At 38.9% G+C, this 27010-nt stretch overlaps 1 protein-coding gene across 1 annotated transcript; it reads right to left on the reverse strand.

Annotated features, from left to right (window-relative positions):
• Positions 1 to 1187: 1187 nt before the first annotated feature.
• On the reverse strand, positions 1188 to 27010 carry Rhag (Rh associated glycoprotein). The gene is made up of 10 exons (XM_032899475.1): positions 26770 to 27010; positions 12659 to 12842; positions 12304 to 12454; positions 9750 to 9897; positions 9347 to 9513; positions 7647 to 7784; positions 6659 to 6780; positions 5291 to 5364; positions 4907 to 4980; positions 1188 to 2019 (listed from the first exon to the last, which is right to left on the reverse strand). The coding sequence occupies exons 1-10, from the start codon at positions 26987 to 26989 to the stop codon at positions 1945 to 1947; spliced, it is 1353 nt and encodes a 450-aa protein (XP_032755366.1). The 5' UTR covers positions 26990 to 27010; the 3' UTR covers positions 1188 to 1944.

The raw sequence follows: 27010 nt of genomic DNA on the forward strand, positions 1-27010 counted from the left end.
TAAAAACAAAAAACCACTCCTGCAAATAAACATGACTAAAGTAATTAAGTCTTCAGTTTCTCATATAAACACTTTTTTGCAGAGTCAGAATGCATACACATGCAATTTTTGTAGAATTTGCAAAAGTGAACTGGATGTAAACAAACAATAGAAATGGGGTAGATGAAGTGACTAAATATAATGAAAATGGGGAAGGTAGAAGACGGGTACTACCCTTTCCATGAGAATATTATGATAAACTCAGAGCAGATTTACCAAACAAGAAAACAGAATTTATTTGAGTAGGAAACATAAATCTTCATGTGAAAATAATTTACCATCGTTCATAGAAAATAGATTTAATAGACATGTACTATGCCTTTGATGGCATTCATAAATATAGTAAAGGTTATTTTTCCCCACCAGAAAACAACCATTGATTTTTATGAATTACCTTGGGCAATCCCAATAAAGACAGAAATCGTAGGTTTTTAATGGACATGCCTTTTTAAAATTTCAACTTTTTTCTGTGAATTTCATAATAATAAAAACTAAGCATATACAAATACATTGGCAATTATTGGGCTTCACTACAGTAACTCTGAACAAATTTGCTCAGGAGTATGCTTTCTTATTTGTTTCCAATAAAAACATCCTGTTAATTAAAAGAATGGCAATGCACTACTGTGGATAAGAGAATTGTAACCCTGAGTGAAAAGACAAAATTTGGATGCTCTAAGTCCAAGGTTTAATTGGAACCTTGGTAACTTTGGCAAGGGAGAAGTTTCTTTGTAAAGGTGATGAAGGGAGGGGACAGCAGATTTTGCCTATATGACACATTTAAATAATTCACCTTTGGGTATAGTTTTCAGTTCTAGTCTTCAGGAAGGAACACCCCAGTGATCATGCCAGCGCTCATATGTTTTTTGGTACCTAGTTAGTGTCTGTTAAGATTTCAGGACTGGAGGATGGAAAAAAATATCAAAAACTCTAAATATAAAAAAAGTTACTTGAGTTTTATAAAAATGGTTTAGTGAGACTGTGCCAGTCAACATTTCCAAATGCAGTCCTTTAAAAGTTATACTTCAAAAAGGTCATTTGATTTTTATAGGGAACACACATTTTTAATATGCATTAAGTATGAGGTGTGAGTATATGTGCTCGTAAAATGGATTCAATCATATAAAGAAGAGATAAAGACAAATAGCTTATTTTATGATAACATTTAATCATTTGAAAATTTATACAGGTGGCCTTTAAACTCCTATTACAAATAATAACCATAAAAAGGTATCAAGGATAAGAATATGCAAACAACAGTGTAACATTACTGCGGCTGTTTTTAAGATTTAAAATGGTGCTAACTAGAACATTAATATTACCTTTTATTTACATAGATTTATTTCATTTTTCTAGAATAGATTCCTTAATATGTCCTTTGACATATTTTATACTCTTTGGAACCGAAGACATGTACATTAAAAAGCTAAAGGGTTGCAGATAAAATGCATGTTATAGAACAACATAAGTCGGGGAAGAAAGGGACCTAGCTGGAGGGGGCGAAGAATCTTGAGGGACTGCAGTGGGTAGGGGTAGGGCTATGACACACGTGCACAAAGATGCCACAATGAAAACTCACCTAAAAAGTGGATAAAGTCTGATATGATCAAGAAATATTGATTTCTATGATTCATCTCTTTTGCAATTTATCAAGAAAACAATCAAACATTCATTAGGAACCTCTTTGTTTGCAGTCATCCTTAGGGCCTAGGATAGACTGCTTTGTGAGCAATTTTCTGTCGACTGAGAAATCATTTGAACACCAAGGAATAATACCAAAACTAAAGGCATTTTATGTATTTATATTTTATATTGCCATGCCTATCTCTCTGTATACCAAGCGTTGGTTTCTTTAAACTTGACTCTTCTTGGTAAGTCTGAGGATGCTGAGTTTAGGAATGGTATTTAGACTTCGTGTTCCACATGGTTGTGAGTCACGTGTTGAAAGAAGTAATTATCCAGTTCTCTGTATTTGGGAACCTTGAAAAACAAAAACAGTAATGTGGCTCTTAATGGTTCTGTTGCTGGCACTGTCATAAGTTAATACTGAAGCAAAGGTGTTTTCTTTGCTTAGAAAAACTTTGATGTCAAATTATTTGAGTTAAAGGAAATATAAATATAAAAACAAATCGCTTATTTCACCGATTTTGATTTCATTTCCTCTTCCCAAACCCAGTTTTCCAACTAATCTGTTGAAGTTTCTATGTCACTCAAGATGTGAAGAAAATGCTTTGTGAGAAAACGACCCTAGGGTCAGCAGTCATAATGTGAGGGATGAAAAGAACCTTAAGTTCGCTACTTTTGATGTGTGCTTTCTAAAAGCCTTCAGCCTCAGACAGTACATCTGGTTTTTCATCCTACTTTTACCTTGAATACAACACATCAAACTGTTGACCACCTTCTTCTATGAGCACCTTTTTAAAGAATTGGTATGAAAGAACAGAAATGACACTTGTTGGTTAAGTTCCGTGTTTACTTATCTTCTGCTTCAGAAAGTAATTTAACTTTTTCTAATTTTTCATTTATTTATTTTAATTCATGTGTACGTGTGTGCCTGCATTGCATCTATGTGCACTATGTACATGTAGGTAGCCTTGAAGGCCAGAAATGGGTTTTAGACGCCTGGGAAATGGAGGTGGTTGTGAGCTGGTGGATGCTGGGGAACACAGTTCCTCTGCAAGAGAAATAACCTCCTTTCACCGCTGAGCCATATCTCCAGCCCTTAACTTTTGATTTTTTCTGGAGAGATGAACTGCCTATTTCTTTCTGCGACTAGGAAGTTCAGGCAGTTTTATTACATACATGCTACACAAGCATAGGACTTAAGCAAAGTTTTCCTCAGTGGGATTGAGACAGTTAAGTAGAACTCACTTCTTAGGCAGCCAAGCACTGTAGTGCATGGTACAAAAAGCTGTTAAAATTTCTGTTAATTCTAAGTTCTTTAAGTTATTTCAAAAGAATCCCTGGTGTTTGTTTTCCTGTGAGTAAACAAGCACATTGGGGGTAATGATTCTGAGTCTGAATTAGCAGCTGTTAGGCTCAGTCTTCCTGGATAGATCTTGATCAAAAAAGCTATCAATCTAACAGGCAACTGCTTTACTTTTTTTTTTTCTTACTGCTTTACTCTTAAAGCTAGCACTAGCTGTCTCATGCATTCTACAGATGCCCTAAGAAAATCACAGAAAAATTGCACAGTGACCCCAGTTGGAGCTATTACAGCTTGTCTCCATGCTGGCCAGAGGGAGGGCATTTTCTCTAGTGCTGGCAAAAAAAAAAAAAAATGTATGACGGATGCTGAGAGGCAAGGCTACAATTTATTCCAAACTCAAGCCTCGGTGGGTGTGACTGTTGCTAGGATAAGGCTGAGCATCAACAACAACACAGCTGTAGATCTTCCAATTATCCGTTATCTCACTATAAGGGCATGCTGCTCAGCTCCATCCAGTGAGTCTGCCGGGAGACCCTGCAGCATTGACTCTGCAGATGCTGTGTATCAGACTAATGCATGGCTACTCTTGAGTAATCTTATCTTTGAGTAGTTACAAGCTGAGCTGGTAATATGAAAACAGCAGCAGCGACAGTAGAGTGGCAATGGCAAGTGGCATGAGGAGCTTGTTTTTCGCCTTTCTCTCTCTCTCTCTTTCTTTCTTTCTTTCTTTCTTCCTTCCTTTCTTTCTCTCTGCCTGTCTTCCTTCCTTCCTTCCTTCCTTTCTTTCCTTCCTTCCCTCCTTTCTTCTTTCCTTCTTTCTTTTGTCTTCATTTCTAGTTCTCTTCTCTCTCTCTCTCTCTCTCTCTCTCTCTCTCTCTCTCTCTCTCTCTCTCTCTCTCTCCCCCTCTTTCTCCCAATAGCCCACTGGCCTGAAACTTGCTGTGTAGACTAGGCTTGCCTCCATCTCACAAGAGCTCCACCTGCCTCTGCCGCCAGAGCGTTAGCATTGAAAAGGTGCACCACCACAGCTGACTGTGGTAGTGGTATGAAGAATTTAAAAGCTGACAGGCCAAGTGGATAAGCAGCAATGTAGATAGCTGCTGTAAGGCTGGAGATGCAGCACTGGACCAAGCAGCAGACACAGCAGAGAATTCAGCAGCGGACTTGGTAGAAGTGTGGGATGGGCAGTGCCTGCTTCCAGGCTGGTCTAAGCCCCCAGAGAAGCCTGGTGTACATTCAGTGACTGCTTCTCAGCACCCATCTTCCAAGAGGCCTAATTTTTGCCTGGAGTCTGCTTCCCAAAGTGGCTGTGATTCCCGAAAGGCCCTAGCATTCATCAGAAACAAAAGAGCAGACGATGACACTCTGGCTACTCATCCTAGCGGCAGCTAAGTTGTTGAGTGTCTTAGATGAAGAATCAGGTGGACAGTTCAAAAGCAGCCAAGGTGGAAGAAGGTGTCCAGCAGAAGGCTAGAGAGAGAGAGAGAGAGAGAGAGAGAGAGAGAGAGAGAGAGAGAGAGAGAGAGAGAGAGAAGGGCCAGCTAAGACTACAGGAGAGAAAAGGGGACCTAAAAGCCTTGTCACCATCAGAGTTCAAAAGCACAATGAAGTCTCCTATATCAAGGGTCTAGGCCAAGGATGGGAATAATAGCATGGCTGCTGCTGAGGGTGGATGATTAATTGCAGTAAAGGTCCTGATATTCTAATCCTACATAAGAACTATAACTCTACAGAGAACCAGTTGCCATTGTTTCTACCTAGCTGCTGTCCCTGCAGACACTACCAAGCAGGAAAGAGCAGAAGATGCTAGAGACCAGTATTCGGAAAGTCCTCCTTGCCTACTCATCATTTTGATTCAGGAAGAACAAAAGGGTCCTTGGCCACCCGAATGGTGACAGAACTGTCATTTACATTCTCGTTTTGAATTCTGTGCATTACCTTCCAAGAAACAGAATCATCAAAGCAGTACTCGTCAGGTGGCTGGTTCCAGACAGGTAGCTTTAGAATGAGACCTGTGTGGGCAGAGGGAGAACAAAGCACATGAAGAGGAGGCTTCATTCTAATTAATTAGAAGACTGTTATGAAGACACCTCTTTTAGCTGACATAATTAGTTAGCACGATTTACCAGTGAACTTGAATCTTCTGCTAAGTAATGGAGTAATAGGGTACTTGCAAGAGTTCATATGGTTCTTATTCCTATTGTTTTGAGATACTTTTAAAGTGGTCCAGAAGTCCCAGTCCTTTCATATTAACCTCTCAAGTAGCCATGGTTATAAGCATATACCATGGAACCCAGCTAAATATTCCCTTTTGATACAGACCTGTAACCAAACCTCCAACAATTGCTGATCCAATGGAAGATCCCAGTGCTGCTCCCTGCATAGCCATAGTGGACCTAAGTAATCAAAGTCAAAGAATTAGATGTTTTCCTAAGAATGAATGGCAACAAACAAGCCTTGTCTACTGAAAGTGTGTGTGTTTGCTGTCTTGAAGACAACGGATTGTTTTACCTACAAGGAAACGTGTGGTCACTTGTGGTTTTCTATTTTTATTTTCTTTGTCATTCACTAGCCATGGTTAGTAAAGCGTTCATCAGAAGGAGTTACAGACCTTAAAAAGATTGATCCTTGATTTCATTCATACAATAAAAATCTACCGACTATCAGTTCCTAAACTCCTCTTCTAGACAGGGTAAGTGGAATAATGTCTAAAACCACATAGCTGCCATTTCCTTACCACTGCACATAAGCAATTTTAGTGAAATTAGAAGGCTCACTAATAACATCAGAAAAGCTAAAGTGTAGCCTACATGTTAGGGGAAGGCAATGAAGACAGTGAGGAATATATTGGTAATACCAAAGGCAATTATCTTAAAATAGTGGTTCTTAACTTTTGTAATGTTGCAGCTTTTTGATGTAGTTCTTTATGTCATGGTGACCCCCAACCATAAAATTATTTTTGTTCCTCTTTATAACTATAATTTTGCTGCTATTATTAATCTGCAGGATATCTGATATGCAACCCCTGTGAAAGATTTATTCAACTCCCAAAGGGGTCTCTACCTACAGTTTGAGAACTATGGCCTTAAAATAAAGATAATAAAATAGAGGGCCAGGAGGTGGCTCAGTGCATGAGAAAGATTGCTGTCATGTCCTACTACCTGAGTTGGATACCTGGATCCACGTGGAAGGAAGAATATCAACTCTGCAAGCTACCTTCAGACTTCCACATATACATATGACATGTACATGACTTCTGTCTACACACACACACACACACACACACACACACACACACACACACACACACACCCCAAGTAAATAAATGTAAAACTTTAAAAAGCCATTATAAGTTGGGGACAGAAGGATGTGATAAATGGCTGTGGAATGTGTATGGGTACTGAAGGAACGGCTGTTGAACTTTGAATGTGGAGGCATCGCTAGCATGGTATTTCTCTCAAAGCAGGCAGGTAACAGAGTTGATGAAAGAGTAAACAAGGGAAGTCTGGGGAAGGAGGTAACTTGAAAAGATTCATTAGTGGTATCCTCTCCCCTAAGTCTCCTTGAGCCTAGAATGTTAACGAAGACAACAAGAGGAATAACAGGGGCCCACCCACATCAGGATGTATTTCAACCAACACAATGACAAAGCCCAGGACCAGGGAGAAACACACATTGGTTTGTACTCACACTGTAGACTTCCCCCAGCTTATGGCCACAATGCTGGCAAGGCCTCCAAACACACCGGGTAAGCCGTGCAAGTTATGAACCCCACATGTATCGTGTATCATCAGTTTATGAGCTAAGAGTGGCTAAGGTTGTGAAAGAGAGGAAGGTCATTATTTTGTAAGGCAGACAGAACTCCATACTGGAGCAAACCACTGTGTAGAAGAATATATTTATAAAATCTTATCCCACATATATAAGACACACGCTGTGCTATCATTACTCAATATAAATGGATAGTTACAATGTTATGATATTAAACCAAATTAATACCCCATCATGTTCATGTTTACTTCTTTTTTTAAAACTTTGAATTTCTGATAAAAACAGCCAAAAGCTACTCATTAGCATAATGTCCACACATGTTATATTTTAAAAAGTCTGTAGCACTCCTTTCTTTATCCAACGCATCTGCTGTCTGCTATTTTGTATTCTCTCCCCTCATCTCTCCATTTCTTTCTCTTCTCAGAAGAGGACATTTTATCCAGGACTTTGATTTTCTTGTGAAATTGAAATGCACCCATGCCAAACATACGATTGGTAATAATATGGTCCTTAGTGTCTGGATTGGAAGGGAATGGCTTCACTTTCCCATCCTCTAGGAACATCTCCTTTGCCTCATTGGAACACAAAGTTCACAAAAAACATAATTCAAAGAGTCTCTGGAACTTTTTAAAAAGAAATTAGCATAAACCCATAACATTAACTTCATGCTTAGTTACTGATAACTAGTACCAGTTTCCCTTCTCCACACAGAGGTCAGCCAAGAGTCACTGCGTGTCTGCAGCATGCGTGGTATTTCTGAAAGGAAAATAACTGGCCTTCAGGGAAAGGCACATAGGGAAGGGAACAATATATGTCTTTTCCACTCATTCCACGAATCCCACTGGTTGGGCATGAGAAGATAGTGAGGCAGATTTAAGGTTTGGTTCAATAGAGTTGTCGTACATACACTAAGGAACTTGTATCCAAGCACTGAGATGATCCCTGCAATGCTTCCAATGGTCATAGCAAAATATAGCGGGATTTCCATGTCTGCACATGTGCCTACAGCCACACCTCCTGCTAGAGTAGCATTCTGAATGTGTACCTGCATGAGGGAAAACCATGAATGAGAGTGGGATGAGGCCATGTCAGAAAGACTGGAGGAAAGCAGGGTCCAGTGAACCCTGGGTTAGTTGTTTGTTCGCACATGCGCGCGCGCACACACACACGCACGCACGCACGCACGTACGCACGTGCGCGCATGCACAAACACACTTTTTTTTCTTTCCTCGAGACATATTATGGCCCGAAATGTCTGTGATTGGGGAAAGAACCAATTTTAGCTCACCAGAATTCTCAGAGGCTACAGTCTGGGTGCTATACCCAAAGAGTTGGGTATCTGTCATTTTAAAAAGAGTACCTGTTCAGTAAAATTAAAAAAAAAAAAAAAGGCTGACAGTTGTTTCTTATGACACAAATTGTAAAGAGTTGAAATATATATTCTTATCCTTGCTTTATGTATGCCATTTCGAAGATGGCTCAGTATTTATGGATACTTTCTGCTTTACCAGAGGACCCTAGGTTCAGTACCCAGAGCCCACACAGTGGCTAACAACTCCTCTGTGATTCCAGTTACCAGGGATCCAATATCCATTTTTTGCTGCCATGGGCACTGTGTGTATGTGGTCCACTGATATGCTTGCAGGCAAAACAACCATAAACATAAAAATACTTTAAAAATATATGCAAGTCAGCATTCACTTCCTATTCTAGGTTGAAAACGAAGAGTGCTTGATCTGAGGTTTTATCTCGAATAACTATTTTTCTAACTCACAGGCAAGAAGCTTGAGGCAAGAAACTTGAAAAACAGATGTAATGTTACTTTTTGGGCACACAGAAGTTGCAAAAATCACTTCAGAGAATTCCTATATGTCTACATTCCTCCAGCATCAACATCTTACATAAACATAAAAAAAAAACCAAAAACCTACCATTACTTCAATCTTATTAAAGTTCTGGTTTGGATTTAGCTAGCACCTCCAACTTGTCATTTCCCTTTCCTAGAGCCTTATTTAGGATTATTGTTTCTGCTTATTTTTTTTCCTTAACACACACACACACACACACACACACACACACACACACACACACACACACACGCAATGAAGTATAATCACAATTACCTCCTACTTTTTTCCTCCAAATTTCCCTGCATGATATATACGTATTATAACATGCCCCCTCCTATCGACACAATTTTTGAGACCCTACTGAGCTCAGTTGGTGCTGCTCAGACATGCAAGGGTGCTGGGCCATCCACTGAGGAAGGAAATTATACCAGGGACTGCACAAGATTGCTCTTATTTTGAGAACACCTATAAGTGGGAAAATAGAGCCAACATCCAGTCTGACTTACTAGTCTTACTCTTTGACAAGCCAAGAATTAGTGGGGAATTTCTATAGAGTTAAAAGCACTTAGTTTTATTATGAAAAAAAAATCCATTTTGTCTGATTTTTACACGACAGCATAACTTACAAAACTGTGAATTCCTTGACTTCATCCTAGCAAAGTAGATAGTGAATGAATGAATATTATTTTCAAACCATTCTCCAAAATGCAACTGTTGACATTAAGGAAGTTCCCATTGGTTGAATGTAGACACTTACCATATCCAGCCTGCCTCGGCGCTCAACAAGGCTGGACAAGGCATAGGCTGTGATCACACAGGCAGCAAGGGACATGTATGTGTTGACAATGGCCCTATACTGATTATTTTCAGGTTGAGCAATGGCTGAATTAAAGCTGGGCCAAAACATCCACAGGAAAAGTGTTCCTGTAAATCATAAATGGTGTTAGTTATTATAGGAAAAATCATTTTAAAGGGTAGCTTGCTCTGGGAATTGATGTCTGTCATTGTAGAAGGCTTGATCACCAAAAAGCCAGCCAGAAGAGGGACTACTGACCCACCATAAAACAGTAATCTCCAAAAGAGACCTTCGGAGCATCTTCAGACACATGTTCAAGTGTAGGTATCACCAAATAGACAAGTATCAGGTTCCTTTTACTCACCGATCATGGCAAACAAGTCAGAGTGGTACACAGATTCTTCATTTGGGTGTCCATGTTTGAGGCCAGACCGATATAAGACACCTGCTACCGCTAAGCCAAAGTAGGCTCCAAAGGCATGGATTGTCATTGACGCCCCAGTGTCAGAGGCCTGCCACGACAAAAATGCATTTGCAGAAACAGAGGTGAAACTGGTTCTCGATACAGTCAAAAAGACAATGAGAGAATTGTGTAGGAGATGTTAAAGAAAAGATAAAACGAGGCAGTTAAATGAGAAAAGACACTACAAATTCTTGAGGCATGCAGTGGTGAGGTACTTCTTGTGATGTGACTACCAAAAATTACTAAATGTCCCCAAAATTTAGAATGTATAAATCTGGGATATATTATCTTCCTAATAGAGTTGTGTTGGTTTTTAGGTTGAGCCCATATTCCTTAAGAGCCAGGCTCTTACTGAGCACCCAAAAGTCACTAGGCTATTTCAGGTTGAAGAAGTGCTCAGGGAAGAATGAGGCATTATGCTTGATGCAAAACAAAAAATGATTTACGTTTATTTGGCTTTGTAGTTAGAGCTCATTTACCTATGCCTTTAAATAACTATACCTCAAAGACTTGAACCTGACAAAGGTCAGTTTCCCACATTATTTTTGTTTAACACATGAAGCCCTCCTGAGTTCCAATACTAATTTGAAGAGAATTAAGTTCCTGTTTTAGGGTCTGGTATGGCTTTAATTAAGCATTCTCCATTTTGTGTTTCTAGAGAGAAAATCTAGAATGTTGAGCCAGGAGCAGTTCTGTATGCAAACTACGGTATGAAAACCATCACAAATTTAGTTAAGATCTTCAGAGTGGTGTAGCAGAAGAAATGTCTAGTTCGTTCCATCTTTGGACAAAGATCCAGTGCCCTTGAAGAGAAACGTCACTGAATGGAGTTCAGTTACCGCTCTAGCACATATATATTCTCAACTTTAAACTTTTCTGAACAGTTCCATACAGGAACCTTGCTTCTCTTTAGCTTACTGTTTCAGGGGAGAGATAGCTGACCATTAATTTTATTTGGACTTTACAGATGCCATATAAGTCTGCATCACTCTATAAATGCTCACTGATTTGTAGCAAAAGAGCCCCTCCCATTTCTTCCTCAGAATCCACCAAGTTAGTCTTTGCATAAGCAGTACATTGAGCCTATAGGGACTTTGGCTGATCTCATCTTCTTACAATGGTAGCACCAGCAGTTTCTAGCCAACTACTCTCGTGCACTGCAACTCTTTTCCTCCTTTAGTGCACCACTACAGTGAACCTCTGTACTTGAGATTCCTTTGCCATTAAGTGCATGTCTCCTCCTTAGTGACTGGTGAAATTCCAGTGTATTAGCTTGGTTTTCACTTTCCCAGAGAAACTCTATCCTTGCTTTTGAATCTACATTCGACAGTCTTTCTGAGTATCCCACTTCCCTCTATGTTTCCATATCTTTGGCTGGGTGTGCATGCTACAGTTTATATATGTGTTGTGGATATCCAAACACTCATGTGTGTTGGAAACGTGGTCCTCAGTGCAGCAGTGTCCAGAGATGTGATTTTGGGAATCTGGTCGTATCATGAGGGATTTGATACCTTCAATGGATGCCTTGACTAAAGCTTCCGTAATTGAGTAGACAACTAGAACTTGATGGAAACTGTAGGAAGTATGCCATTAGAAGAATAATTTTTGTCCCCAGTCCCTTTGCTTCCTGTCTACCAGGAGCATAGCTGCTTTACTGTAATGAATGCCATCAATGTGAAGGTCTGCCTCTCTTTGGGCACAGAAACAATAGAGTCAAGGACCTGTAGGCTAAATAAAAGCTCTGAAGACATGAATCAAAATTCATCCCCCCCCCAGTCCTCTCAGATAATTTGTCCTAAGGAGAAATTTAACATAGAGAGGATATGCAAGTTTTTGATTGGTTTTGTAGAGATAGAAACCTTAACTAATTCTGTTTGTTGGCAAACCACCAATACTTCAAAGAAAGTGAAAATATTAGCTCTTGAACCAATTGTTCAATATAAGCATAAATAAGTGGAAAATGTACATCAGAGCGGTGAGAAATAGCCTACATATTATTTTCAAAGGAATCAGTGACATTTCATAGAGAAGAAAAAATTGAGTCCATATAAGTCTCTATTATATAAAATAGGACCATTTACACAGTTGCTTAAATGTAAGTGGGACTCAGTTATTGATAGGCAACATGGTCTAATCAAATGAGTTGATAGAGTTAGAAAAATGTGGTTTAAATCAGACTGAGACTCAGGTGAATAATTTAGCATCTGCAATCATTTTACTGTGGACAAATAGTAATAACAATGATATTTACCTTTCATGGTTTTATAAAGATGAAATGATATAATGTGCAAGTTCCCTTGCCCTATCTTGCAATAAATGTTCCCTAGAGAGTGACTATTTCTTACTATTTGGTCTGGTGGCACTCTTGCCCTTATGTAGAGTGGGTACCCATGGCTTGTAGTATCCAGAACTCATAATCAGACCATAATAAATATATATATTTTCTTACCCTTACCTTAAATATTTCAGTAACAAGATGTTCATTGCCAGCAAATACAGCAATTTCCAGAATTGTCATGATTATCATTTGGATGGGGCTTGTTTTCCCCAGGACAGCACCAAAGGAAATTAGAACTGTGGCTGTACTGAAGTCTGCGTTTATCATACTGAGGGTGAAAGAAAGAATGGATTGAATAAAGAGTAAATAGCACACCAAAACAACACACTAAGTTGTAGGTTTGAACTGGGCACTAATCCCAGTTCAAACTCGTGAGCTTTCATTATTTAATTATGCCCTGAGTTAGGAGATAGGATTTTAACATGTGAACTTGAAGGTGAGGGCACATGTATTCACATTCAAGTATACTCACTTTTTGATTCTGAAGGGAAATTTTAGTCCGTGGCTGTGAAGAAGGCCCTGTACAATGGTACCCCATTGGAGACCCAGAGCAGCAAGAAAGAGGTTAAAACCTACACCACTGAAACCATATTTCTTCAGGAAGGTCATGAGGAAGCCGAACCCAACAAATATCATGACATGCACGTGTTGGAATACTGAAAAAGAGAAGAGGAAGAAAAGTCTTGTGTAAGAAGAACCCCAAAGGTTGTGTTATAATATTTAGTATATGCTTTTACCTTTGCATAAAACTGCAAGAGATCATTAACTGTCATGACAACTTGACACAAGCTTACATTATCTGAGAAGAGTAAGCTGGGTTGAGAAAAATCTCCATCACATTGCCTGTAGGTAACTGTGTGGGACATTTTTTTGATTAATTGTTGATGTGGGAGGGCCAGTTCACTGTGGATGATGCTATCTCTGGGTAGGCAGTCCTGGATGGTATAAAAAAGATTGGGCTGAGCAAACCACAGGGAGTAAGCCAATTAGTAGGGGTCCTCTGATGGCTTCAGTTTCCTATCATAAGTTCCTGCTGTGACTTTTCTCAGTGATGACTTTAGAAATGAAATTAACCCTTTCCTACTCCGGATTGATTGAAGGGGCTAGGGCACATTCATTCTTTGCTCCCCTGAACTTAGATGGATGGTTCCACATATCAGAGACAAAATAGTAACAGTCTGATGGACAAACAAATATTGGAATGGACTAGTCTCCACTTTTCAGATGTATACAGAGTATTAATTCTGGAAATTTTAGCTAAACAAAAAAATATCTTTGTAGCATTTTTTAAAAAGTCAACCTGAAGCCCTAAATCAGCATATAGGATGTTTCCCCTTGAGGAATAAATATAAGACTTGTCTGGAGTTCTCAGTTTAGCTGTCCCAATTCTACTGTGTGTCTGTGTGACGTTGGGCAGGTCACTTAACGTCTGGCAACTCCAGTAGAACCTACTTTACAGACTTATTTCCAGTGGGATGGACTTGCAATTCAACTAAGTCATGATCAAGCATAAGGTAGCCAGCACCCAGACGTCGGCTTCAAGAAGCTCATAGCTGGAAAGCATAATGTTTGAATGAACCATATAACATAAAATTTTAGCAATGAAATCCACACTTATATAGCTTGTTTTTTTTTATAAATATTGCTTTTTTGAGTTTTTTTTCTGATCTTTTCCTGCTTATATATTATGGTTTCCAATTTTGTGTTTTTGTAGGCTTTGTGTGTGTTTTTTGTGGAGATTTTTTTATTTATCTATGTATCAATCAATCAATTAATTACTTGCCTGCTAGTCTATTTTAGAGAGAGAGAGAAAGAGAGAGAGAGAGCAGAGAAAGGAAGTGAAATAAGAAATAAGTGGTGGATGGGTATTTAAACAATTCACAGAATTTACAGACAGAATTAGACAGAAACAGGCACAGAGAAGATGTGCCTAGAAATCATGTTCCTTAGAAGCCAGCCTTAGAGGTCAACTAGTCTACACAAATGTTGGAACTGACATTTGTCTGCGTCACGTTTGAATTTTCCCAGTCCTTTGTTATTTGAACAAGGTAGGCATGCCAAGATGCCCAAAGCAAAACACTTTTTTGGTTTTTACTTTGGCCCTCAGAGACTAACCTGTGTAGCTCCTCTTTCCCTCCATTCTACAACCAAGCCCAGAGACTGGAGTGGGTCTCCATTCAGACGTGCTTACTGTGGTTAAAGTTGCTAAGTGCTGTTCAGACCCACCTTTCAGAAAAGCTTTTATCTACTGTTTCCCCTGGCTCCTCTCATGGCAGCCCCACATTATTCAGTCACTCTGAACAATGCTCTTATCTTATTTGAAGTCATCTCTGTTCCAGAACAGAGTTCACCAAAGACTGATGCAGGAGGGCATTTTTTCTTCTTGGGAGGGAGAGGACGCCCTGATTCTGGATGAGCCATGTTTCAGAGCCTGCTGTGGGATTAGCCAAGGCCCTTTTTCCCCCAAACATGTATCCCATATGAGTACTGACCTCATCCTGTACTTCTCTCAGAAATCCCAGAACCTGGAAGATACTTACTGCTAAATAGCCGCCAAGTAGTATCAATCCGTTAAATATTTGAAATATAGTTGACCAAGTGTGTGTATTATTTTAAAGTTGCCTTACCACCATTTAACTTTTCTGTGTTTATACTTGATGGGAGATTCCACTGGAGTGCAATGAAAACAAATTAACAACAAGAAACTTGCTTTATGCTTCCTAACCATGACTTTGCCAAATCTTTCTGGAACTACATTATCTCCCTTTAAAAGGATGATTTGGATTAGATATTGTTCAAATGGTCATCTAGCTCTGCACCTTGTTTTATTTACTTTATTTTAATGTGTGATCTGGGGCCCAAAACCCAGTTAGGTGCCCTGTTCTTGTTTGTAATCATAATGGTAGAATAGATCCAGTTTTATTTACTTCTCCGTTTTGGTATTTAATGTTTTTCCCTCCGTAGCTGCGTATGTGAGTAAAGTGTATTTATGTCATACCAGAACTCCCTTCTTCATTCAGTTTTTTTCTTCCCTCTACTTTTAAAATAATTCATTGTGCAGCATGGGTATAGGGCGCCACCTACTGGAGCATGGGCAACTTACTATGGGTTAAAACCCTAAAGAAAACGGACTCAACCTCAGCTGGATGTGGGAGCCCCTGGGTCCCTCTCATTCTGTTCTGTAGTGTTGACTGGCTTATGTGGCCAGTGCAGGAAGTCACAGTTGCTGCGAGTTCAGAACTGAAAATGTCGTGTTCTGAGGATGTTATTTGGCAGCAAACTTCTCTCACCTCTGGCTTTTACAATGTTTTTTTTTTTTTCCCATCCCCTCTTAGGTGGTGTTCCCTCAGCCTTGGAAAGGAGGGCATGTGATCCAGAAGTTCTATTTGGACCCTTTACCTTGGCTTTAATTCAGTATTCAAAGTCCTATTGTTCTCAATATCTTTTATGTTTTTTCTTAGAGTTCTTTTGTTTCCTTCTGTAATCTACTAGCTTTAAACTATTAAGTACCTAAGCCATTGAAACATCTTGTCCAACTTTTGTAATATCTCTCATTGGTGAGAATTATTCTTCAGGTTCTATTTGCATTCCTTTTAATGGAAGGCTAGATATTTATATATGGCAGAAGAATTCATGTATCATATGGGAAGCAACTTATATTTTTTTTTAATTTGGTTTTGCCTCCAATTTGTTTTACTGATTCCCGCCACAAGAGGGCATAAGCGCCTTATTTGGTATTCAAGTTGCTTATGCGATCTGAAGGCAGTACCTGGTTGATAGTTGATTGCACTAAGCTGGGGAATGGAAACCCGGCAAATACCCACTTGGTTTTGTGCAACAAGGCTCTGCTTTAAAATAATGAAGTGAACTCGTTTTGAGGAAAAGCCGAACTTACTCATGGGTTTGCCAGTAGGGTTGAGTGAAAGACCACCGGGGTGGGGAAGACCCCTACTCAAATCTCGAGACGACGCAACCCCCAAGAACTCACTAGAAACCGGTCGTGATGTAATAAACAAGAGGTGTATTTGAGGAACCAGAGCTCTGGGGACGACACATATCTCACACAGGAGACAGAGGAGTCCACCCTGAGCGCAATTTGGGGAAGGTATTTATAGGGAAAATTACATAGGTAGTTGGCAACAGTTATACAAAGTAAAGCAATTTCCCTGGTTTGTTTACATTGGCGCACATGATCTAATTTGGGCTCAGTTCAACTCTAGGCCACCCTGCATCTGGGGCGAGCTGACCCTAACTCTTGTTTTTCTCAGGACTGTTGAGTCGGGCTTTATCCAGGCCAGGTGGTCTATGGCTGAACTACTTCTCCATAACATGTGATGTTATTCTTTTATGGTGTTATTTTTTTGTGAGGTACACTTGCCCTCACAGCAGGGTCAGTGGGGGATAGTTTAAAAATCGTTATTCTTTCAGAAGAGATTAGTATTCTACAAGTTTATAAAGAGTTTCCAAGGTGTTTTTCCATCAATGGCTCTCTGCAGAGATCTGATTTTGTACGGAAAATGCATTTGACAGGATTTGGGTTGTTACGATCTGATGGGGTGCAACCCTCCACAAGGAATTCTCTATTTCAAAATGTTAACAGTGCCACTTTTGAGAAACCCTCGTATGAGTCAAAACCCTCGTATGAGTCAATTCATGCTTTTATAAGGATGCAGAGAGGTGCAGTAAAACTTTCTTATTTTAACCGAGTGGCGGTGGTGGCAGGGCAGGGCTGTGTGTAGGGGCACTGAGCAACGGACCAAGTTTCAAATTCCTCATAAGTGCATGCACGCAGGCACGCTTGTAGAAGTGAACACACACACACACAAACACACACACACACACACACACACACACACACACACACACACACACACACCACTGTACTTTGATTCATGTTCACCCCAGTACCCTCCCCTCCAACTGTTTCCCTTCTGCCTCGCTCACACTGGTTTAGAAGAGGATGCGAGTTTTTCCTTGCTCTCTTCTCCAGTTGCTTCCTGTAACCTGAGACCCAAGCACAGGCTCTGCCTTTTATTTTTAAATAAAGTCTTAGTGTTGTCATAGCTTCCTATGCTCCTGCTTGGAGTCAGAGTGTGCCCTTCAGAGCTTAGTGAAGCATCAAAGTAATTGAGAACACCAAGGGAGCTCTTCCATGGTTTCTATTGGTGCAGCATAATGCTGTGACCAAAAAGCAAGTTGGGAATGAAAGGGTTTATCGGGCTTACACTTCCATGTTGCTAGTCATCACTGAAGCACAGGGACTCAAGCAGGGCTGGAACCTAGAGCCTAGAACTGATGCAGAGACCATGGAGGGTGCTGCTTACTGTCCTGCTTTCGGTGGCTTCCTCAGCCTGCTTTCAGACAGAATTCTGGGCTGCAAGAATACACTGGACCCTCCCACATCAATTACTAATTAAGAAAATGTCCTATATCTTATGGATGCGTTTTCTCAAGTAAGGTTCCCTCTCTGTAGATAACTCTAGTCCATGTGTCAACTGCTTTAAGCTCTACAATTTGTTCAGAGCAAAGGGAAACAAGACATTTGATCTTATCTCCACTGAGTAAACTTCTTATCCCATGAAGAATGTATTTTTGCCCTTTAGAAGTTAGTTGACACTGGGCTGGGGAAGACAGCACAGTTGGCAATGTGCTTTCTGTACACAGAGAGTTGGCCTTGGTTTTCCAGAGCTGATATAAAAAGCTGGACTCAGGCATTTGTCTGTAAACCATTCCCTGGCAAGGAGGAGACAGGAATTCCTGGGTTTCGTTGGGTAGCCAGCCTCAGCCATGATTCCTCAAGAGAACTTCTCTCAGAACATAAGATAGAGAAAGAGAAGAGACAGGAGACAGTCAATGACTGTCTTCTCTCTCTCTCTCTCTCTCTCTCTCTCTCTCTCTCTCTCTCTCTCTGTCTCTCTCTGTCTCTCTCTCTGTCTCTCTCCTATAAGAAAAGGAGGAGGAGAACTGACACTAAAGGAGGCCAAATATTTTGATGATGAAATTGCTGGAGACAGAAGGTTTATGTTGCTAGATAAATCCAGAATTCTAAATTATAAATCAATATCACATAATATAATGGAGGGGTTTGACTGTAACAGGCTTTAAAGGCAAAAATTAAACAAAACAACTTCCCACCCCTGCAAATAAGTACATAAATAAATACTGCTCCCCAAATAAACCAGAAAAACAAAATAAATACCCAGAGTTCAGTTCGGATTAAGCTGTTTTCTAACAACACCTGGCTTTTGGAAAACTACTTAATAACTTCAATCCCTATTTTATCAAAGATATTTCTTTGTAACTTCCTTGTATACTAAGGGTTTTTTGAAGATGAAAAGAAAATAAGTGCTAAGTAATCCCTGCACATTGGCCAACTGTGTCCTGGTATAACTATTTGAAATTTACTTATTTTTTATTTTATGTCCATGAGTGCTTGCCTGCACTGTGTCTGTGTACGTTTGCATGTCTAGTGTCTGTGGAAGCCAGAGAGGATGTAAGATACACTGGAACTGGAGCTAGAGAAGGCTGTGCATTGCTCAAAGGTAGGTGATGGGAATAAACAAAAATAAAACGTGCTCTTAACCACAGGGCCATATCTCTAAAGCTACTTATTACTTTTTAATGATTTCAGTTTTGGAATTCTACACTTTGCTTCAAACAAAGGGCTTGGCTTTAAGGGGGATATCAAATCTACCAGGATATCATTGTCGTCCTCATTACCATCGTTTCTATCCCCATCTCCACATTCACCATTATCACCATTATTTCCATCATAATCACTATCGTCATCATTCCCATCCCCATCCTATCAACAGCGGCAGCAAGAATAGCAGCATATCTTTCATTAGTACTAATTTTGAAAATTTTTAAAAATTTTGTTCTGTTTTACTGTTCCATGCCACTAACTAGATATTCATTCTCTCTCTCTCTCTCTCTCTCTCTCTCTCTCTCTCTCTCTCTCTCTCTCTCTCACACACACACACACACACACACACACACACACACATTCTTTCCCCGTGTGTGTGTGTGTGTGTTATGTAATTTGCTGAAAGTGACAGCAATTTGAAATCAACCTTAAATAAAACAAATACCTCATAAACCATAGGAGCAACATGTAGATATAGGCTGATAAATCTGTTTGAAGTTTTGAGTACTTTTTTGGGTTAGTTGGGACTCTTAAAGTAACTTTTTTTTTTTTTTTTTTTTTTTTTTTTTTTTTTTTTTTGTAATGGTTTGAATGAAAATGGCCCCTATAGGTTCATATCCTTGAATGCTTGGATCCAAGTGGGTGGCCTTTGAAGTTAAAAAGCCCGGTTTTGGACCTCAGTGGTTAAGAGCACTGAGTGCCCTTCCAGAGATCCTCAATTCAACTCCCAGCAACCACATGGTGACGCCAATCATCTGTAATAGAATACGATGCCCTCGTTTGATGAGTCTGAAGACAGCTACAAGTGTACTCACATACATAAAATAAATAAATAAACCTTTTAAAAAGGACCAGTTCTCCCCGCTCCCCCAGTCGCCTTCTCTGTCACCTTTGGGTCAGAATGTAGCTCTGAGCTATTTCTCCATCACCATGCTTACCTGCCTCCTGCCATGCTCCCCACCGTGGTGATAATAGACTAAACCTCTGAAACTGTAAGCCAGCCCCAATTAAGTGTTTTCTTTTATGAAAATTGCCTTTGTCATGGTGTTTTTTTCATAGCAATAGAACACTAACAAAGATACTTGTAAAAACCTGTTACAAATTTCTGTAGAAATTAATGTCTCATTCCTTTCTCATACCATGCTTTCTGTGCTGGTTAAAAAATACATAACAAAGCTCCTTTCAAGGACAGATAGACTTCAGACGCACATAATAAACAGGTTATGGGTTGTGAGAGACAAAGGTAACAATGTAGAGAATTCAAATTTGGCTTGTTCTTGATCCAAAGTTTTCCAAGAGGAAACTTTAATTTTTATTATTTTATACATGTTCTGTTATTTCCTTTTTAAATATAAAGTAAAATATAATTATATCACTTGTCCCTTTCCTATGCCCTATCAAATTGATAGTCTCTTTGTTTTTGATTATTTTTGCTACACACAAATGACTCAAACGTACAGATATGTATATAAACATGGATAAATATATAAACACAACCTTCTAAGTTCATTACACACACACACACACACATACACACACACACACACACACACACACACACACACACACAAAACTGTGACATCCATTACTTGTTGGTCAACTATCCCTGAACATGAGCTATATGTGTCCTGGAGTCCTTGATATGCCCAGTGTCACTCCATTAGAGCAAACCGAGTCTTCTTTCTCAGCAGGTATAAATGACAGTTTAATTGTTAACCCCTTTACCCAAATGTCTAGAGTTTCATTCACTTACCTATTTAAAAAATATAACAAAATAAAATATAAGATAAAGCAAAAACTATCATATCAAAGTTGGACAAGACAAAGCAACAGAAGGAAAAGAAGCTAAGGGAGCACAAGACTCAGAGAACCACCCAAGTGAACACATCTTTTCTGAGTGAATAGCATTCTTAGGGAACTATGTATCAACCATCTCCAAATGGTAAGATGGTAAGATTTGCTTTTTCCTCATTCTACAAGTAGGGGTATATGTACCCATATTCAAAATCTTCAACAATAGTTCCAAGTAGATAATGTAATATGTTAATATATGCGATTAGTAATTTCAGCATGAATCCACCGAGTCATGGTGAATGACAACAATATCAACATATCTGCTTACAAGAGCTGCAAGCCTGGTACAAGAAGCCTATGAAATTATATTTGAGTTTCTGAATCTTATTTTACTTAAGATTCACATGCATTTTTGTTATTTGTTTCTCTTTTATTTACCTTTTGACCAGGAAGTCATCCCACATTCCTTTCATTGGTGGTTTTATTTTGCAGTGCATGGAGCATAATTTACAACCTGGCAGGATTTGGTTGTTAACCATAGTTAAGTCATACTAAGCATTTTATCAGTAAGGAGGTATTGTGCACTGGCCATTGGATCCACGAGATGCAGCGTTTGTAATGGTGAGTGAGCTCACATGGTTAAGCATAGACTGTCAGATCTCTCCGGTATAAATGCTCCTTTGTCCTATAACTAGGAGTGTGTCTGGGCAGTGAATCCTGCAGATGATTTGAACGGAATATTTTTCATTGAACTTCATCCAGTAGCTTCACAATTCATTGATGTGCTTGGTGGCATACATTATTACATAAGTAATGCCAAAATTGCAATTTTCTATACATCTACCATTAATGCCTTTTAAAATTATACTTTCATTTATCTAATATTCCTTTTCTCTTTGTCTATCTCTTTCTCTGTTTATCTATCTATCTATCTATCTATCTATCTATCTATCTATCTATCTATCTATCTATCAGTCACTTACCCTCTCCCTTTCTCTCTCTCTCTCTCTCTCTCTCTCTCTCTCTCTCTCTCTCTCTCTCTCTCTGTGTGTGGTGTGGTGTGTGTGGTGTGTGTGTGTGCGATATGTGGTGTGTGGTGTATGTGTGTGGTGTGGTGTGTGTGTGTGCATGGTGTGTGTGTGTGGGTGGTGTGGGGTGTGTGTGGGGGTGTATATGTCTGTGTGTCTGTGTGTGTGTGGTGTGTGGTGTGTGTGGTGTGTGTGTGTGGTGTGTGGTGTGTGTGTGTGTGTGTGGTGTGATGTGTGTGTTTGTATGTGGTGTGTGTGGTGTGTATGTGTGTACATACCAAAGCATGCACGTTAGAAGACAATGTGTAGGAGTCAGTTTTCTCTTTTCATCTGGGCATGGAAATCAGTTGTCAGACTTTATGGTAGGCAAGCTACCTGGTAGAGCCATCTTTCTTGCCCATGTCACTTTTTGTAGTTAGTTACAATTCTCCTGTAGGGCTAATGTTCTGCCTTCTTCTCTGTCTTCCTTTTATAGAAAATTCCAAGTTATTAATTTGATCCTCTTTCCGTTTCCACTGCTATCTACTACTTGCTCATTGCTTATGTCCTGATCTTGCAAAAGAAAGTGAATATTCTCTGAATAAACGTAGGAATAAATTACGAGATGGCAATTTGAAACATAAGTCACAGTTTTATATATCTTGATATTCTGAAAAGTCGGAATAATTTTGAGTGCTGTGTAAATTCTTTGGAGTTTTATACCTCCAGTGTTTCACAAAGGTGGGTTGTACTTGATTAGACAGACAGACAGATAGATGGATAGATAGATAGATAGATAGATAGATAAATAGATAGATAGATAGATAGATAGATAGATAGATAGATAGATAGATAGATAGATAGATAGATAGGTAGGTGGATGGGCAGACAGGCAGACAGACAGATAGATGCTAGATAGACATCTGAGTGCTTAGGAGACATGCTCAGACAATCTGAGAAGATAAAACTATTCTCATGACAATTTAAGATGATTTTTTTCACTGCATCAATATTTCTACCTATGGTAAAGATGTCATATAAGCCTCTGTGTCTTTAGCAGAAAGAAAGCAAAGTTAAAAGGTGTCAGATTGTTCATGAAGGATTCTGTAATGAAGTAGCAAACGTTACTAACTTCATAAATTAATGACCCTCTCCTACATGCCAGTTTAATGTTTTAAGTTTAATGTTTTAATGTTTAATGTTAATAGGTGTGATGTAAATATGTGTAACATGCTTCTGAAATGTAGTGACAGAAGAAACAGCTCTTTTTGTGCTTGTTGAGCTCTGATCTGAATTATCATCTAATGAAATGGGAGCTAAGTGCTATATGGGAAGAGACTGTCCTGTGACTTAGAATTCTCCCTTGAGTACTTAGCAGGCATCTTCTATAAACGAATAAATAATGGCTACCATTTCAAGTAACAAAGCTGACTTTTGACGTTGTTTTGTGAGGAAACCTTCCAAGCTTCCTGAAAAGCTAGAATTCTAAATACAAACTTAAAGATTTGTCTCCATTACTTTAAACTTACTGATTGCCTGTGACTTCTCTGGGACCTTTTAGTAAAATTGGTGGTGATGTAAATAAGAAGTAAGTAAGTATATACTTTACAATGAGGTATGTTCAACATTTATATGACATATTGAGTCACTACGGATTTCAAAAGAATAATGTGTTAAAAGTGCAGAATGGGGGTTGGGGATTTAGCTCAGTGGTAGAGAGCTTGCCTAGCAAGCGCAAGGCCCTGGGATGGGTCCTCAGCTCCAAGGAAAAAAAAAAAAAAAAGACAAAAAGTGCAGAATGTTCGAAATTACCCATGGATCCTTGATCCGCTCAAAGTGAAAGTAAAAGATTTTAGTGTAGTAAAATATCACCGGTGTGGTTTAAATGTCAATTAGGCACTAATGCCCTGATATTTTCAGTCTCTTAATAAAGTAACCAATCCTCAAAGGCCGTTGTTTTTCTTTTTTTGATTTTTTATTGGATATTCTATTTATTTACATTTCAAATGTTATTCCCCCTTTTCTGGTTTCCCCCTCAGAAGGCCCCTATCCCGTTACCACACCCACTGCTTCTATGAGGGTGTTCTCCCACCCACCCATTCCACCCGTCCCCCCAACCCCGCCCTGGCATTCCGCTACAGTCAGGCATTGAGCCTTCACAGAACCAAAGGCCTCTCCTCCCACTGATGTCCCTACAAGGCCATCCTCTGCTACATATGCAGCTGGAGCCATGGTTCCCCCATGCTACTCTTCAGTTGGTAGTTTAGTCCCTAGGTCTGGGTGGTTGATATTGTTGTTCTTCCTATGGGGCTTCTATCCTTCTTAGAAGGGGGAACGAAATACTCACGGGAGGAAATACGGAAACAAAGCGTGGCATTTTATTATCGCCTAACACATATATACATACATACATACATACATACATACATACATACATACATACACACACACACACACACACACACACACACCCTCTTCCATTAAGACTTCTTGAAGACACAGACTATGCCGACTTTGTTTGTACTATTTACTGCCTATTTCATAAAGCATAGAAAATTCTTTACAGAATCAGAATAATGAATATTTTCTTACTATATTATAATACTAACAAATTCCCTGCTCTTAGCAAATGACATGAATGTTGTAATTGTGAGTATATCTTTTAAAAATAGCATTCTGTGATATAATCACCATATATAAAACATATTACATATAAATGTTCCATGTTCATGAAGATCAAGAAAAATTAATATACATACCCATTACCTTTATTTACATAGTTATAGTTATGTAAATGTGTTTAGTGAGATTTAATATGTATGGGCTTAGAAAACTGCCAGTATATGTTCAGTCAGTATTAGCTCCCATTGGCAGCCTGTACACTAAAAGCCAGAAATTAATCAACTATTGTTTAGCTAGTGGATAATTAACATTTTTCATTTTTCATTACTTTTGCCTCATTTTAAACTGAAATTTTGCTTAGACCTCAGGCTTAATGTTTCTTTCAGCTTCAATCATGGAAGTTATTAGGTTCTTAAAGTCTTTATATAATTTTATTTTAATAACATTAATGTTAGAAAGTATTTTTGGCAGCTTGATATTTATATGACTTGCATCCTCTTGCTCCCATGTTCAGTAGACAGTGTTGTCTCACTATAATGAGGTTGAAATTGTCTTATCTTTGAATAAATTTTTATACTGCATTCTTGCTGCTTAAAGAATTTATTCAATGGGTGAATGACTAAAACGTACATTATGCATTGGCATAAAAATTTGAAATAATTCTATTTCTTTTATTTGTCTCTAAATTTAATCAAGTATAGTATTAAATGTCTATGAAGAATAAAGGTATCTGGGTTCAGAATGTGGCCTGTGATCCTGACTCTACCCTTAATTTTGAATGTTGTACTTTGCTAAGTCATCGTTGGTCATAACTCATCAATGAGAAAGCTTACACTACATGTACTCCTGAAAAACATAGACATGAAAGCACTGTTTTAATATGTTTAGACAGGTATCATAAACAGTAATTACAATTACCATTTCAAATGACTTAAAGTTTTAAAGTTGATTGAGCTTCATTTAAAAATGTAGAAATAATGGTCTTCTAGTTAGTATCTCTCTTGGAAGGTGAGCTAATGTCGGCGTCAGGCTCATGATAATCCTTTAGTAAATGGTCCTTAACATATATTAACAATATCATAGTCTGATTTTCTGAACTGGAAGCTCAATTGCTCTTTTCCATCAGTCTCTATTCCCAATGAAGGATTCTATGTTTTAAATCAAATGTTCACCATTTTCAATAAAAAACTATCTTTTTTCATAATATTACATGACACAGAATATATAAATTAAAACTCCAGTAACTTTACTCATCAGCCTAAATGTACTTTCTTTTCTTTTTTTTATTGGATATTTTTTATTTACATTTCAAATGTTATCTCTTTCTTGGTTTCCCATCCTTAATCCCCTTATCTCATCCCCCCTTCCCTCTTCTATGAGGGTGTTCCCCCACCCAACCACCCACCTCTTCTCCCCTCCCCTCCCTGACTTTCCTTTACACTGGGGGGTGGGGCCTTGACAGGACCAAGGATTCCTCCCCACATTGGTGCCCATCAAGGCCATCCTCTGCTACATATGCATCTGGAGCCATGTGTCTCTCCATGTGTACTCTTTGGATGGTGGTTTAGTCCCTGGGAGCTCTGATTGGTTGGTATTGTTGTTCTTGTGGGGTTGCAAAGCCCTTCAGCTCCTTCAATATTTTCCCTAACTCCTCCAGGGGGGACCCCACTCTCAGTTCAGTGTTTGGCTGTGAGCATTCACCTTTGTATTTGCCATGCTCTGGCAAAAACCTCTCAGAAGACAGCTATATCAGGCTCTTGTCAGCATGCACATCTTGGCCTCAGCAATATTATCTGGGCTTGGTGGCTGTGTATATATGGGCTAGATCCCCAGACTAAATATCTTTGTTTATATCTAATTGGATCATAAAAATGCTAGGTTCTTAAGGTTTTTTATATAATTTTATTTTAATAACATTAACGTTAGAGAGTATTTTTGACAGCTTGTTCATTATACTGCCTTGCATCCTCTTGCTCCCATGTGCAATAGACAATGGTGTCTCACTATAATGAGGTTGCAATTGTTCTATCTTTGAATACATTTTTATACTGCATTCTTGCTACTTATATTTATTAAAGATCCAAAGTCAAATTCTGGCTCTCCTTTCTTCACTCCATTTTACCTTTATCGTTATTGTACAGAATTTGCCTTTGGCTCCTTCATTTGAGGATGGTGACCAACATCTTTATTTCTTACAGAGTGAGTAAAGAAACCAAAAAAGCAAAGATGGTTATTTAGTGTTAGGAATGCAATGAATTTAAAAAAACATAAATTACGTTAATTTTGAGCTCTTTATGCTGCCATTTGAACAAACACAGATTCTGTTTAAACACTTTCACTGTAGACAGAAGACAAGAGTGTCCTAATGGGAATATATAATGCCCACGACACTCATAAATAGCGCGCAATTCTATCAACACCTCAAAAATGTAATAACAAATATTAGCATATTTAAATATTTACAGAAAGACCACAAAGAAGCAGAGTAGTATAAGAAGTAAATTGCTTACTCACAAGGATACAACTGAAAAAATTGGTCCTCTTTTGCTGGACTTGAGGTGTTCCCCTGTTGGGACGCATTCTGCTGGGCAGCAGCATTCTGTTGGGAAGCATTCTGCTGGGAAGCACTCTTCTGGGAACCATTCTGGGATGTCTCATATTCAACAAATAATGCAAATGAAACAATCATAACAACTTCCAGGCTTAAGGCTATGAGAGAGAATTTGAACCTCATGACTGTGGCAAAGGACAGAGT

This window comes from Rattus rattus, chromosome 4 (assembly GCF_011064425.1).
Source record: "Rattus rattus isolate New Zealand chromosome 4, Rrattus_CSIRO_v1, whole genome shotgun sequence".
Taxonomy (NCBI): Eukaryota; Metazoa; Chordata; class Mammalia; order Rodentia; family Muridae; genus Rattus; species Rattus rattus.